We start from the raw sequence: 17,005 nt of genomic DNA, 5'->3' as shown, positions 1-17,005 counted from the left end.
AGATATGAGTTGTTTGGCGTCCAGTCATTATATGATCCAAGATCACCTTCTATGGACCATATACCCCAGATACGAGTTGTTTGGCCTCCAGTCATTATATGATCGAAGATCACCTTCTATGGACCTTATACCCCAGATATGAGTTGTTTGGCATCCAGTTATTATATGATCCAAGATCACCTATGGACCATATACCCCAGATATGAGTTGTTTGACCTCCAGTCATTATATGATCCAAGATCACCTTCTATGGATCAAATACCCAAGATATGAGTTGTTTGGCCTCCAGTCATTATATGATCCAAGATCACCTTCTATGGACCTTATACCCCAGATACGAGTTGTTTGACCTCCAGTTATTATATGATCCAAGATCACCTTCTATGGACCATATACCCCAAATATGAGTTGTTTGGCCTCCAGTTATTATATGATCCAAGATCACCTTCTATGGACCTTATACCCCAGATACGAGTTGTTTGACCTCCAGTTATTATATGATCCAAGATCACCTTCTATGGACCTTATACCCCAGATACGAGTTGTTTGACCTCCAGTTATTATATGATCCAAGATCACCTTCTATGGACCTTATACCCCAGATATGAGTTGTTTGACCTCCAGTCATTATATGATCCAAGATCACCTTCTATGGATCAAATACCCAAGATATGAGTTGTTTGATCTCCAGTCATTATATGATCCAAGATCACCTTCTATGGATCAAATACCCCAGATATGAGTTGTTTGGCCTCCAGTTATTATATGATCCAAGATCACCTTCTATGGACCATATACCCCAGATACGAGTTGTTTGACCTCCAGTTATTATATGATCCAAGATCACCTTCTATGGACCTTATACCCCAGATATGAGTTGTTTGGCCTCCAGTTATTATATGATCCAAGATCACCTTCTATGGACCATATACCCCAGATATGAGTTGTATGGCCTCCAGTCATTATATGATCCAAGATCACCTTCTATGGACCATATACCCCAGATACGAGTTGTTTGGCCTCCATTCATTATATGATCCAAGATCACCTTCTATGGACCATATACCCCAGATACGAGTTGTTTGACCTCCAGTCATTATATGATCCAAGATCACCTTCTATGGACCTTATACCCCAGTTGTTTGACCTCCAGTTATTGCATGATATAAGGTCACCTTTGTCCAGTTGAAGTAAAACATATTAGTGTTAGCCATGCCGGCGGAGACTCATCCCCAGGTAACGCCGCGGAAGCTGGACAGGTCAGGGGATCTAATGGTCGAAAAGTAACTGGGTGTAACGTTTCTTTATATTTATTTCAACTGCTACAGATATTTTACAGTTTTTTTGAGATATACTTTTTCTTACTTTACCCTTTTTTTCTCATTATCTTTTTTTCGCACACCGTTGAAATATTGCCAACACACTAACATGTGGATGTGAATGCACATATTTTAAACCGCAGAGGAAGTTTGCGAAGCTTGGAATATTTTGCTGTTCTTTTTTTATTAGTCCCCGCCGATGTTTGCGATGGAGGTACATGTATATATGGATTTGGTATTGTCCGTCCGTTGGAAGTAGTCATTGTTATTTCTATTGGAAATAAATTATTGAAAATTGTGGCAAATCAAAAGTTCTTTCTTTCCATTTACATCTCCAAAGAAAAAGGGTTGGCTGGTTGGCAAAACTTGTTTTCTATTGTTTTGATCACTGGGATTCTGTACCAAACCGACCTGTATCAGAATATTCCTTATTGTAGAAAGGTTTAAAACTTTAAATCTAAATGGGGACATTTTCATATGTTCTCTTAAAAATGTTTAAAAAGTGTAGGGTCGGAATGAAAATATATAGGGTTGGTCGGGTTAGTGGAAACAAACATTTGTTTACGCCTAACCAGCACCACCACCCACCGAATCAAGAAAGAGCTCTCAATCTGTCAATCCTTGCAGTGTCCGGGTCGGTCAGGTTCCCCGTGGTGGGCTGATGCACGCGCAAAATTCATCTGGTTTGGGCTTGTAACAGAAATATTACCAGCATGGGCAAGCGTACATGTGCCAGTCTGGGTGCACCTCTAGGTTACTAATAGACAGGAAACTTTCTGAAACTGTGAACTGTGTATAACCAAAGTGCGGAGGTTCACGCGCAAAATTCACCCTGATCAGATTAGACTAACATGAGTTATTGCCCTTTAAATAATGAATAACAACCTAAATGTTTCCATCCTAGGCTATTACTCTGTAACTTAAGGATATAAGAAATCCTGCGCATGGCGCAATCACATTAAAGCTATATACATTTTATGTAAGAAATATGTACATGTATATCTTTAGCGCAATATTTGTATGAATTGGGTCTGTTATAAAAGATTTATTGCTCTGTAATAAATGAAAAATATGGGAGCAATTGACGTGTGTACATCAGTAGTGCTTGTTCAATCGCATTTGTTGTCTGCCTTGAATCAGTACCATCAGAGTTTAGGCCCTTTTGATAAATGAAATGAGTCTACTTATGTACTTTTGAAGCCATAATTATTGTTTTGCTGAATATAACTTAACGAAACCAATACGAATGAATAATATCATCTCAAAATAGCATTTAAGTTTTTACCAAATTCTCGTATTTGTTTCCTAACAAAATCGACAGTACCCTGCCACCGTCAAATCTACACGGATCGGTAAAGTGTTTCTAAGGTATGTTCAGGAATCGCTGCTGCCTTTATATAAAAACATCCTCTCAGAACTCGATCATTAAACAGTAAAGGACTGATGTACATGCATTTTCATGAAGTCCATTGTAAAGATAGAGATTCGCCTTGAGCAGAATATTTATGGCAGACCTGTTTATACTGTTCAATACGTGATCGAAAATCCATATACAGTGCAAAGTATTGAATTTACATACATGTATAGAGGTAAAATTGTCTCATTACGGTTTAAAGAGTAAACAAATCGTTCATTCATATACCTTAACGGCTTATACTATGTACTTGACCATTAGAAAAAGTGTAGAATATTTGAGACTGAAGAATTGTTTTTCTTATAAATCACATCGACTTTAAAGTGGATATGGCAGAAGGATCTACAAGTTTACAAACCGAGAGTGGATCTTCACATCCGGATGTGGATGGAACGGGGTTCCTGTGCAGCAGGTGCGCTGAGGAGGGTCGTGCAGACTCAGCGGAAGTTCAGTGTACGTCGTGTGTGAAAAACTACTGCCAGTCGTGCTCGCAGGCACACAGCACGTAAGTTGCAGCATGATCATTCGTCTGTGTCGACACCAGGCTGAAGAAGATTTTTAATATAGAAATAACATTCGGACTTTCAGTATGCTCCAACCTCCCTCGCGAATAATTTTGGACAGCATGATTTTCTGTATAGAGAATCTGAGGGTCGTTTCAACAATTTTATCAATCGTATTTAGGACGATAATCTCTTCTATGTAGGAATATTGAGATTCCTGGGTCTAATTTCAATAAGATATCTTAGCCATAAACCTTACACTGCCTCAGAGTGCTCAGGTACACCCGTTAAAAATATAAGGGCATACGCTATAAGATCAATCCTTTTGCGATATTTTAATACCCACTTCACATGCATGATTAGTTTTTACTATGTACATTTAAGAGGGACTGTACTCCTGACCAGGAGTACATTCCCTTGAAATGACTGTAATGTTGGTTAATAATTATAACAAGTCATTTACGGATTCTTGCGAGCTGTTTACAATACTTACGGGTTGTTTAGAGTAATTTGCGGAAAACAATCCGTGGACAATCGTATTAAGAAGATTTCTGACATGTCAAAAATTGTCTCTCCCTTCACGGACCATAAAGAGTGTCTGTGAGTTGTTGCGAGTTATTTACAGATACCAGCCAGTTAGTTACGGTTGCTTGTGATTTACTACGAAGTGGTCATCCGTAAGTCTCGTAAGTAAATAAATACCGTGTATGTGAAGGGGGTATTATTGAAACGCAGTTTACACTTGGAAATTTGCAATCTAAAGCCTTCAGATCTTTATTGTATTGGGTCCCTGGCTTAGAATGTATGGGCACTCGTTTCAGACTGATGCCGGACCACCCGTTGTTGGGGATGGACCTTCTCCACAGATGGGCGGAGGTTGAACAAACTGACATAGCCAAAAAGTCGTGTGATGTAGATGCCACCGCACCCCGCATCCGGAAGTTTAAAGTACGGTCGAAGAAAGATGTCAAAGAATGCAATATCTCGGACATTTGCCAGCTTGCCAATGGTCAATATGTAGCCGTCGACTATAGCAACAAGAATATTAAACTTTATGGTGAAAATTTCAAAGTTCTGGCCCGGCACGAGTTCAAGTCCTGGCCAAGATGCGTCGCTCCAATCGCCAACACAGAGGTTGCGGTTACAATAGGAGAGCTTGACAAGCCAGGCGAGGTACATTTTGTAAGCACCACCGGCGGCCATTTGAAACTGAGCAAGAAGATAAAAATGGAACACTTTTGCTCTGGTATTGCACACTTTGACAAACACACTTACGTAGGATCACGAGACTCGATTTTCAAGTACGTTTTGAAAGATCAACTTATTGGCAAAATATACGAAGATTCGCCATCCGGCGCATACAGCTTTTCAGTCAACAAATTTAAACTCGTTGAGGACGGAACCAAATTATATGTGTCGGACTGGAAACACAATCGAATGGTCATTTTGGACAACCAAGGCCAACAACTAAGCACACTTGTGTTGGACGAAGATTTGGTTTACGGAGCTTCTGGTATCGCTGTAGGGATGGATGGCCGTGTTTTTATGAGTGGTATTGCCTCTAAGAACGTCGTGCAGGTGTTTCCGGAAACTGGTGGGGAGTTGACGACACTCGCTGGTGAAGCCGACGGCGTTGTTGGGCCCAATGCGGTCTGGATAGACGAGCGGTTAAACAAACTGGTGGTTGCACAGACCGGCGACACGGTGCTTTTGGTTCAATTGTGAATACTAACCTATACATGTGACATAAGGCCACACCGAATTGAGTATGTTTAGCGGTATCTGGCTAGTATGTCTCGGCTCTGTTACGCAAATGATTAGGCTTGAGCTTTACCTCAAGACTTTTGTAATTGACAACACAATTTAAGTCCATGACTTATATATATTGACCACACTGACCACACAATTTAAGTCCATGACTTTGTGGAGTTGAAAATTATACTCGAGAGTACCAGATTTAAATACGAATCAGTTTATGAAACATACAATTATATTTGGTTTACAAATTATGTTCATGTTTATTCAGAAGTTAGAATGTTTTAAAGTTTGGGTATTTTAACAGTCAACAAACTTTTGAAATACTGATGTGAAATGGAAAATTCCAATGAACTCGAAAACTATATGTTTTCTCAATGGAACTATATTCCATAATAATTATATTAAAACGAAGAACAACATATTACAGGGGAGGGAATCCAGATATACAGTACAAATTTCATTCAATGCGTTCATACTTTATCTTCTTAGAATAAAAAGCTGGGTCATTTTCCTCTGCATTGCTATTTATTTTTGTACATGTTGAAACATTCTCCACCCTTGCGTATGTAAGTATTATGTTTATGTTAGCATTTTAATGATACTTATTTGCATATAGCATTGTCACGGATAAACGGTCTAAATATGTTAATTATTCGTAATAAGCTATGTAATGGAACACAACAAATCAATTTGTATTGTTAATTAAAAATTAAATCACTGTAAGACGTTTGTCGAAAAAAACATTTACAATACTTAGTATGCTTATGTGTTCTGTTACCATTGATGCGATTGTTCACAGTCATATACCTTTTTTATTTTTTTATTTAATGAATTAATATGTTTGCGTCAATTTGTATTCGGTATTGTTGGAATCTTTGTACTTGGGTACATCTCATTGAATATAATAATATATTTCAGTTCTTTGCTCTGACTTTTCTATTGCCAATATTGCCAACAAAAATTGAATATGAAATTCAAATTAAATCTGATGTAAATTGAATGATGAAAATGAACATAAAGAAAATAATTAAGGTGATGGTAGTGATGATGGTGGTGATGATGATGGTGGTGGTGGTGGTGGTGGTGGTGATGATGATCATGATGATGGTGATGATGGTGGTAATGATGATGATGATGGTAGTGATGGTGATGCTGCTGTTGCTGCTGCTGTGATGGCAACAGTGATGTGATATTTTGCTTAAAAGGGAATCGTATAGAGTGTTATGCTATCAGGGATATCACATGTTAAAGGAATCATCGCTCAAGCCATTAAGCACTATCAGTGCTTTGATTTTCTTTTGCCTGCAACTCGCTCATGTTGACTGATAACTCCTAACGAAATGCCCAGGATTTTTCCATATTTCACAGGCTTCTCGTTTGCTATCAGTCCACCCATTTTGCCAATTATATATCAAGGCTTTGTAAAGAACGTCCAACTGTACGTGTTTTTGAGTAAGTTCATCTGGACTAGAATTGGATGCTGGACGGCTGTTGATTATTTGCCGCACATAATTGTCTGTATCAATTTGAAGGCCTTGATCATTTCGAGCATTGTGCAATGGATTTCTGCTCAAATACTCTGCTATTACCAATGATTTCCCTGGTACATGTGCAATGGTGAAAGAGAACTGCATTAACCTGAGCCGTAATCTTGTTGCCTAACAGGCAAATCATTGAGATTCGTTGAACTAAACAATGGAATAAGAGGCGTGTGATCTGTTTCAATGTAAACTGTCTATACCTATCAAGAAATCACGATGTCTTTCCAGGCAATAAGTTATGCCCAATGGTTCTTTTTCGATAAAAGAGTATCTTTTCTCTGTTTCCGAGAGTGATTTCTAGGCAAAGCAAATATATCATGATTACTTGCATCAGTTTGTAAAAGTGCGTATGCATTTGGATCTTACAGTTCAAGCACCGGTGTGTCTGAAATAACCCGATGAATTGACTATATGCACTTTGCTGTTGTGGACCCCACAAGAAGTTATTTTGGTACTCAAGAGATCTCGCAATGGTTTTGAAATTTCAGATACCATAGAAGTAAATTCCTTCCCGGTTATGATTAAACCAAGAAATTTTATTGATGTCCTTTGGAATTTTCATTTCTCTGGTAACGTTTGCATTGTGCAACCGCCTAAGAACATCATCTAGTAAAGAGCATCATGCTCCGTTTCTGAACGCCCAAGGACTAAAACATCATCAGTTGGACATATCACACCCTCTAGGCCCTCTAATATTTCAGCTATTCTTTTCTGGAAATACTCAGATGAACTTGATAAGCCCATCGGTAGCCTGTTATTGGCAAATCTCCCTGTTGGAGTAAAGAATGTTGTCAACAATTGCTTTCTTTAATAATTTTGACTTGGAAAAATCCTGAATTTGCATCGAACGTTTTGAAATATTTCGACCCCGTAAGACTACCCAAACTTTGATCTATAACTGGCAGAGGAAACTTCTCTATTCTAATGTTAATACTTTTTTGTTATTTAGTTTTGAGTAATCCACGCAAATCCTTATTTTCTCGTTTGGCTTTGGCTCACCAATCATGCCCGCGAACCAATCAGTCAGCGAATCAACTAAAATATGACCCCCGTCTTTTCCCATTTTTTCTTCTTTTTTTGTAGAAACCTCCACGGCACGATCATAGCACGATTCGCCCACATCGGTAGTGCCTCAGTCCCAGAACGATACGAATGAACCAATTTATAATTCCTTCGTCTTATAAATTTAGATAAAGCTAGGAAAGTACCCGGATGATACTAAATATGATTTGGGAATAATGATATCAGGGCATATATACTTGAAGCCCCTAGGAGTACATCTACAACTTCGTGAAACTTGGATGTTTGGAAGTGGATTGAAAGAAAACTATTAATGGCAATAAACTAAAACAGTGAAAAACACTAACTTACTGGTCTTATTAACCCGTTCAAACCAATAAACTTCATTTTTGAAAAAAAAAATCAACCTATTTCATGTAACAAACCTGGCAATTTCCACTTAGTGAAATGTTCCCTCTTAGTTCCTTTTGTGAAAACGGACCATAAGGCATAATTCCGTGCACGGGGAATTTTCTCATGTTCAGATTATCAAATAAAAACCAATTAAAATATTAAATGGTTTCCGGTGGTTTATAGAGTGTTATCAGTGAAACATGTTTTTTTATTGTTTCAAACAGTGAAAATACAAATTTGATATTAAATATTTGATATTTTCACTGTTTGAAATTTGGACCCGCTCTCGTGTCGAACGTCAGCGCGCACAGGGCTGGGGCACAAATTCAACGACGTTATTTCCGAAATGACGTTACGTGCGCATACACATTTGCGTGTTTTCTAAAAAAGTGTAATTAAATGATTTGTTTCAGTGTAAGATAGGACTATATTTCACCTCATGAACACCAAAAGTGTTTAATTTACCACGCCACTCGTGAAATATAAAGTTTGGTGCTCAATCGGTGAAATATATAGAGGATATTTGTTTATTTCAGTGTAAGATCGTATGTTATATCACGAGTGATATCTATGATCACGAGTCGTTAAAACCAATCAACTTCATTTTTGAAAGAAAAAAAATCAGCCTATTCCATCTTACACTGAAATAAACACATTTTCTGTTTCTTTTATGCCTGTTTTACGAGTTTTTAGAATTTTAATTTATTTTCTTAATTACCCCTTTTTTTGAAAAAGGGTGTTATTAACGCCGCTACCCATGAGGCGCCCCTCATGCAAAATTATAACTTTCAATTTTCTATTTCCGGTTTGTTGAGAAAGAGTTCTCTTATATTCTGTTTTATAGTTTATTATTTATTCGTTTTTTAGTGCAAATATGTTTTTGAACAATTAGTTATCAATGAATACGTGCGTCCATGTTTCAAAAATAACGAAAACAATTTACTACGCCGCCATTTTTTAAAAGGAAATTAAAAAGGTCGAATGTGTTGGCAAAACAACTGCGGATAATCATTGGATATAAAACATTTTTCTTTGTTTAAGAGTGTGTTTTATGATACATGGATATTCAGCCATCTTACCGTCAAAGACCAGTCTGTTTTGCTTAAAGACAGGTCGATTTCCAGGTAATGATGAGGACCACAAAACAAATTTTGGGTTGGGTTGGGTTGTGTGAATTTTCCGGGATGTTCGTTTTACGTACTACAACGATAAACAGTTCAAACTACATTTGGACGATGACATAACATTCTTTGTATGTTCGAACAGTTGTTTTCGTCTGTAATTTGTCTAGTATAAAAGCAAACGTTCGAACATTCAGGTTCAAGCTCCAGAACACGTTAAAAAAACGGAATAACCATTTTTTTAATAAATGGTAAGTTAGTAATTTCCAAATATATCTTTATTTAAACTTATTTCTTTAAATTTCAAATATTTTATTTGCAAACATTTTCTGTTTCTAACTGAAGTAGTTTTTTTCATCAAGGGGAAGTAACTTCAATGGATTTTAAAAGTAGTTCTGAAAGTTGATATTTTCACTCCTTATTTTGCAGTGAAAATATCAAATTTCATCGCAAAGCATGAGAGAAATTTTGATCTTACACTGTCGATTCCAGCCCTCACACAGATCTTGTGCAAATCACAGGACTTCGAAGTATGCCAGTAATACAAACAAAGGATCACGAGAAGAATGATTGTATCTGCTCCTTTGACTGTAGCATGTATTGAATGAGGTATCGATCGTTCTTCAGTACGGAAATTTGACTTGGCATAGTAGCATTGTTTTCCATCCTTGATAGACTGGCATTTCGATTTCCCGCTACTGCACTGAGGCCAATTTCAATCCCTAGACACATATATGATTTATTTTCCTGCATCCATTTTCTCTACAAACTTTGAAGCTTGGCTTTGTTAACAATAGATCCCATGAAAATCTCCGTGTTGACAGATAGTTGGGTGTACGTACTCTTCTACTCAATTGATCACTGTTGGTTTCACGTCTGTCCTTCTGGTTCTATCGGTATCTTTTACCAAACATTCTATTAACAAGTCAAACACAAAATCGATTCCCAATTCATTACGAAAAATCTTCAGCATCAACCAAAACACGGTTCTTATTTGTGTCTATCTTAATTATGTCTGTAACACATTCATGTTTAGTTTCCTTTCCAGTTCATGACAAAGTGCACGTTTTTATTGTCTTTTTCATCAATACATCATTATCAAACAGATAATTACTTGGAACAAAAACATATTCAAACAACTCTTTTGTATCGCATCCTCAAGGTCAAGTCTTCCGTGTCCTCCTGCCAGCAGATTCGTTCATGATCTTTCATTTCGCTTTTCCGTCTTATCGTTATATGTCATGATTGAAGGATATGATGTTGTTGCTGTGAATTGTATCAGATATCTTGCTTCCTCAACAAATCTTTCCTTTCCAAATTCTGAATACATTTCCTTAATTCTACATTCAGAATTCTTGACCTTATTGTATCAATCTTAATCTCCCATGTTATGTAATACTGACTCTGGTTTAGCAGTGGTTTGAATGGATTTCTTCTGTACATAGATTACAATGTCAGTAACACTTGCTTCTCTTGCAAATGTTTCAGAACCACTGAACTTACGATTGATTATTAATTCGTGGTAATTCGGCCTTGACCCACTGAGGTCGCGATGGATACTACTAACAGGCATCATCAGATGGTATATAATTTCTCACTGTCCTACAAATATATATTTTTATGAATATATGTTGTACTCCCTCGATACCCTGTGCTTTATGATAACCCCATACTTCATCTACGGATAGACTATATATGGTTAATGTTCTTACGATTACTTTTTATTGAAACGCATTTTACGCCAAAAACGGGGTTACGCCTGGAAATTTATGATCTTAAGCCTTTAATGAAACGATGCCAAGAACCATGATTGAGAATAGGTTTTATCATAGCATCAAATAGTTTATAACGTATATCTTAAAGCATAAGATGAAAAAGTATATTTAATGAAGACAAAGCAGGCAGTGCCTGTTCCGATATTTTTTGCGTTTGCAAGTGGGTGTCATTTTGTAAAAAAGTAATATCTGGATAGGTAAATTTGTTAACTATATCCAATTCATGACCATCATAAAGCAGCCCAATACACAACAAACTTGATAATATTGAACAATGTTTGTTTATACTACCGACGTCATTGACAGCCGCCTTCGTCTTTTGAAGTAAAAAGTAGACAGCGAGGTCAGGTTGTTTAAACGAAACCTGCTTTTCAATGATATTTTTGATCCCAACAGCGGCTAGAACTGTGTGGACACTGTCAGTAAGTTTCCTAGAGAACGACTGTGTGAGGACAAATAAAAATTATAAATGTAAACTGTAGACTAATAAAAGGATATTGAGTTGTGTTGAATTAAGCGAATTAACATATTAGATTATTTTCACTTTTTACAAACCATAACAGAGCTTTTGTCTATATGTTCAGATAAACTCCGCATATGTCAATAGTCGATTAATTTGTTAAATAATTGTTGAAGTTCATATTCCGTATATGACAACAAAAATATGATATGTAAACAACAATATAAATAATCAAATTTCTTCAAAAGTGACATTATCAATTATTGACGGGTCGAAGAAATTACTATATTGCGATATAACAAGTAAATATGACTTCACTTCTTCATAAGTCTTTTTAAGCATTGATATTAATTTTGTAAAAGCACCATATTGTTATAATTTATATTTTATAACATTTCTTAAAACAACATCGAATGCCTTAAGGAAGTCAAGAAACGCACAATCCGACTTCCGTTTATTATTGTGTATAACCTTAAAAACAGTCTACAATACTTCTATACTTCTTTTGCCTCTAAAGCCATATTGACAATATGTGAGAAGATGTGAAAAATCATTTGCCCTTTGCCCTTACCATATCCAGCAATATAATCAATATTTTAGAAAACAATAAGTAAGTGGTATACCCCTATCATTTTTAACATCGTTAAGATAGGTTAAAAATATCAGTGCATTCAATAAAATCCTTAGGCATTAAAGCATCATTGACAACGTTTTATTTATTGTTTTTTTATTACTACATATATTGACTCTGTCTTATAATACAAATATTTCATGACGGGAAAATGTTGTATTTTAAGACGAGTAAATGTTCCGTTCTGTTCTGTTCCACTTTAACTCTTTAAATGAACTAATAGCGTTTACAACTTCTTCTAAAATAAAATCATTATCTAACTGATCTATATTAACATTCGTATCATTTTTAGAGTTATCAATATCATTTAAAAACGTCTTTGCGTATTCATTCCAAAATTTATGTGACCGTTGTTTAAACCAATTTTGTTATTCACTCTTTTGTTGTAAACTGAACTGAATATTTACGTTTCATAAGCAACAATGTACGCAATTCATTAGTGTCATGCTTTCTTTACATTTGATTTGCAAACCTACATTCACGCCATTCGATTTCACATTCATTATTGAACCAAGTATTTTTATATTTTCGACTTAATCTAGAACCAACATCTTTTTACACTTTTACCACAGAAAGCAAAAGTCATATTATTTAAAATACTAGAATGTAAAACAATACTATCATCAAAGGTACACTCTCAATGTGGCGAAGTTCACTTTTATTTTACTTGGCCCCTAACTTGCCTCAATGGAGTTTGGGAGACACAAACACATTTTCAACTGTCTTGTAAATTTAATTGGGTCCAATATTACCAAACACAGATATATTGTTATTCAAGTAATACATCCAGCAAGTAAATAATAATCCAACTATATTTTGTGTATTTTAATTAAAGATGTTTCCAATCTTAAATCCAATTTAAACTGGTGTAAGTTACGTCTAATAAGTCATAATTCATATGAAAACTACATTCATCAACAACATCAACACGATGTTGATTGTACCAAATAGTTAAACATTTTATAACATTATGTTTTATAAATAATCTGATATTTCGCTTTGTTCACGACAATCACGCCGGGACACGATTGTAAATCAAATTAAGGAAATTGTGGTAATACTTTTTACATCACAAATAATAGTGTTGAAACAAATTTGGAATCATTATACTGTACCTAGTTGAACCTAGATGAACATTATTAAAGATAATATAAGGTTTAAAATGTCATGAAATGTCAACAAACCATTTTTGTTCAATATTCTATACAGTCAAATTTGCTTTTTAATGTTTCTTCTGGCTTGTTCCTTGGCCTTTCTTTGAGGTTATAGTCTTATAACGTCAGACGGTTGAGGTCCTTTTGTAACACTGTGCCCATTTTCAGAATAATTACATTCCGAAATTTCCAAGGGGAACAACAAATTTTACGGTCGTTCCAATATACGCCAAGAAGCAATGCGAACCTTTGCCGAACGAACCGCACCATCAATGCTTATATTCAATTGCACAATCATCCCCTTTTCCCAACTTCCAAGAGGAATATCGTCTTTTAAAATGAATCCTCCCGGACCGCAAAGTAGCGCGTACGCTCTCGTAGACTTGCTAAGTATTCCTCACGCCATATTTTCAAGAAACAGTTCAACAGTTTTTGACTTTTTCTGCGAGGAACTTGTCACTGGGGAATACTCCGGATCCGTTTCATCACATTCTATGTCGGGTATACCAGTCGCAGAGTTTAAGCTCAAGAAATGATTTGGTGTCAAGGTCAACGTTGAATTTATGTCGTCAATGTACACAAGCGGTCTCGAATTTATCACGGATTCGATTTCCTTTACAACTGTGCTGCGTTGCACTGTGATAACAATTTACGTCCAACTGCTTTTTGAAACGATCTTTTTACAAGCCCAACTTTACGCCACAAAAAAAAAGTTCCACGATAAACTTCCTTTTCCCAATATTATATTTCTATTACATCAAATTCATTACATTTCACATCGTCTATATGCGTCCTTGTTGGTTGTCTTCTTAACTTCTGTCTTCTTAAGAGTTTCCTGTTTATCGGAAATTTTCACCTTTTCACGTCGGGTGGCATCATCAATCCTTTCAAGCATCATTCTGTAGTTCCCCACTGTTATTTTCAGTTAAGCTCTCGCCACTTGAAGCTCGAGCCGAGGATTTTCAATCTACTTTTTTGCTTTGATATAGTTGGCATATTTCGTCAATAACTCAGATATTTCGCCATCTGTTGTATCGGTTCCTATCGACTGTCCATGGTATTCTGATCACTAAACGTGTGAATGTGTTTTCTTTCGGCAACAATATGGGATATTTTGCACCAGCACGTACGCGGCATCGCAAAATACCATTTTCGTCAATGAATTATCCAAGTTGTTTCTGAAATTTGTTTGAACGCTGGTTTGAAATCGCATCAAAAACGTCTTGGAAATTGTTTCTCTGAACATAAGAAATCCACATTGTTTCGGCGGTTTTGAGCTCCTCACTAGTAAGGATTTTTTTCGGCTCGTTTTCCTTTTATTGAATTCACAAATCTCAAAATCCAGCTTGCTACTCTGCCAAATGGGGGTTTGAGTGCATTGCTCCTCCATTCGGCACTAACTGAGGTATTTTAAATGTTACCTCGGTACTGTCAACTTTTATTTTGTTCTCGAATTAAACCGTTTCCTTGAAATGGTTCATGACTTTTTCGTCATGTGAAATTGTCGGTTCATCATTTATACCAATGGACTCAACATTCCAAAAATCCTCTAAATTTGGTTTCGACCGAATTACCTTATCACACTGGGCGGACACACTTGACTCGTTTATATCACATTTATTTGAAACTATCAACATGCTTTGTTCATCTCTTGGATACTTTTCACTCACTGTACGTCTGGTAAGGATCCATCCGAACTTCGACCCAAGAAGGTATAATCCAGAACGTACTTTGTGTTTGTGTGGTTAAATCACATCAAGATAATAGTCATTTTCCAGTAAAAGTTCGACGGAAGTGAACTTTTGTTCCGTTGGTAGTGTATCAGCCATGTCGGAAGTGTTTGTTAACTCTTGGAGTTCTCTTTGGTTGAAGCTGGATCAATCGGCTGTCTTTGAAGTTGACTTGTCATATTTTATAAATAATCTGATATTTCGCGTTGTTCACGACACTCCACTTATGATGCTACCACCAATATCATGAATATCATTACTACTAGATGAGAGATTCTAACAGTTAAAAAATATACGTCTCTGAAATTACACTGATATGCTAAGGGGTATGTACATAAAATATATGTACACGTCATTATCCATATTAAAAATGAATTTATCGGCTTTAATCTGTTCCCACTTTGCCAACCGATAATTTTTCCTATATAAATTGTAGGTGGGGTTTGTGGATGTATTGTTTGTGGTAACAATGGAGTTGATAAGTGCTAATTGGTGAAAATGCTAGACTGGCCCCATTTTTTGTTTAAAAAGTTTTAAACATAACATAACATAATTTTATTAAGAATTAAGCATATACAGCTTATCATCAGTTACATGTTAATAGATCACAAATGTACACATACACAAAGAATGGCATACAATACCATCTCATATAATTACACGAGAGAAGGAAATGATACAATATTCTATTGCACAATATTAATAATAGTATCTCTTAATTTAGAGGCTTTAATAATATATACAGCTATTTTATGCAGGAGCTGTATACTCTTTACATTTAGTAGTTTAACAAATTTGAACATGCTAGGCCAGTTTGTATAATACGGAGGGATATAGTCTCTCCTTAAGCCACTATATACATCACATACATTCATAAAATGATATTCATCTTCAATATCGTTCCTGTTACACAGTTCACATTTTCTATCTTGTCTTGGTATTCGTGTGTATCTGCCCCTTTCAATATTTAGCTTATGTGAGCTCAATCTCATTTTTGAAATAGCTTGTCTGTGCTTAAAGTTGTCTAACACTGCTAAATAATCACTTATTTCAAAGACAGTCTTTATTTCACGATAAAACGATAATCCGCTTGACGTGTTCACTGTTTCCCTCCATTGGGTAGTATAAATGTCTTTAAGCCTTAACCTAAATTGAGCAATAAAGCATTTAACATTTATTACCGAGTCCCTAAATAACCACACATCATTAAAACCAGTTTGCCGAAGCATTTCTTTAATATTTGAAAGCCAATTACTTTCGTTATTATCACATTTTCGTAACATATTAACATACATAGCATACAAAATACAATTGTTATCATAGCAACTTATAAGCTTAAACCAATATTTAATAATGCGTATCTTTCTGCCGATTATCAATGGTAACCTTCCAGTTTCACCATACAGTCCATTATTACTGGTTGCCATTTTAACACCTAACTTTTGCTTTAAAAACTTTCTATGCAGTCTCTCAATATTTAAAACAGTTTAGCCGTTATAACATTTTTGCTACCATATACAGTATCATAATGCATAATAAATGACTTTAAATCACAATGTCACAACGAGTGTTCATTCTTTGTTTTTAAATAAAGAATATTCAATACAATCAATACATCAATACAATGGACATTTAACATTAGTATATTATTTTATTGGTATCAATATATAAGCATGACATATTGAATATTTCATTCATTAAACATTTTAATTTTTATTCTATTTTAAACATTCTGAAAAACATCACAACATAATAAAACAACAGTTTATATATATGTACATGTCAGTAAGGAACATATTGTCCAAGGTATTATTACTAATATTTATACAGTTTTATACATAAAGCACATTCAATGTAATTTAACTAAGTGTGAGACAGCATCAACATAGGACATAGTGTCCATCTCACCCATACTCGGTTGATCCTTAAGGCGGGCGAGCCTTTCTTCAAGTTGGCGGTATACTCGCTTTCGTTGGCGCTGTTTACCACCGTTAGCATGCTGAAATATTTTGGCCTCATTTGCTGCATGTTCCTTCTTGATGATGTCTAGGAGGGTGTAGATGTTGGGATGGCAGTGTTTCAGTTGATTGTTAATTTTGTGGTGCCACCCCTCCACACGGTTTGTCGTCCTAGGGCCGTCGTTGTTGAAGTGGTTCCAGGCTTGCCGGTCTCCTTCTACCCACTGC

The 17,005-nt window shown here is 35.8% G+C and overlaps 2 protein-coding genes across 2 annotated transcripts in view; one reads left to right on the top strand and one right to left on the bottom strand.

The window, feature by feature from the left end:
* The window catches only part of LOC128213373 (peroxisomal biogenesis factor 3-like), a 246,858-nt gene that overhangs the window by 26,050 nt on the left and 203,803 nt on the right, over positions 1–17,005 (bottom strand). The window lies entirely within an intron of this gene.
* On the top strand, positions 2,925–5,905 carry LOC128213375 (uncharacterized). The gene is made up of 2 exons (XM_052919023.1): positions 2,925–3,238; positions 4,058–5,905. Exons 1-2 carry the CDS (start codon positions 3,063–3,065, stop codon positions 4,959–4,961), a joined length of 1,080 nt encoding a protein of 359 aa, XP_052774983.1. The 5' UTR covers positions 2,925–3,062; the 3' UTR covers positions 4,962–5,905.

The sequence above is a fragment of the Mya arenaria genome, chromosome 13 (genome assembly GCF_026914265.1).
Source record: "Mya arenaria isolate MELC-2E11 chromosome 13, ASM2691426v1".
NCBI classification, from domain to species: domain Eukaryota; kingdom Metazoa; phylum Mollusca; class Bivalvia; order Myida; family Myidae; genus Mya; species Mya arenaria.
Note: the sequence above shows the minus strand (reverse complement) of the source record. Positions and strands in the feature narration are given on the sequence as shown.

Coding starts and splice junctions, on each gene's coding strand:
- LOC128213375 (XM_052919023.1), top strand. CDS start 3,063: ATGGCAGAAGGATCTACAAGTTTACAAACCGAGAGTGGATCTTCACAT. Junction 3,239..4,057: donor TGCTCGCAGGCACACAGCAC/GTAAGTTGCAGC, acceptor CACTCGTTTCAG/ACTGATGCCGGACCACCCGT.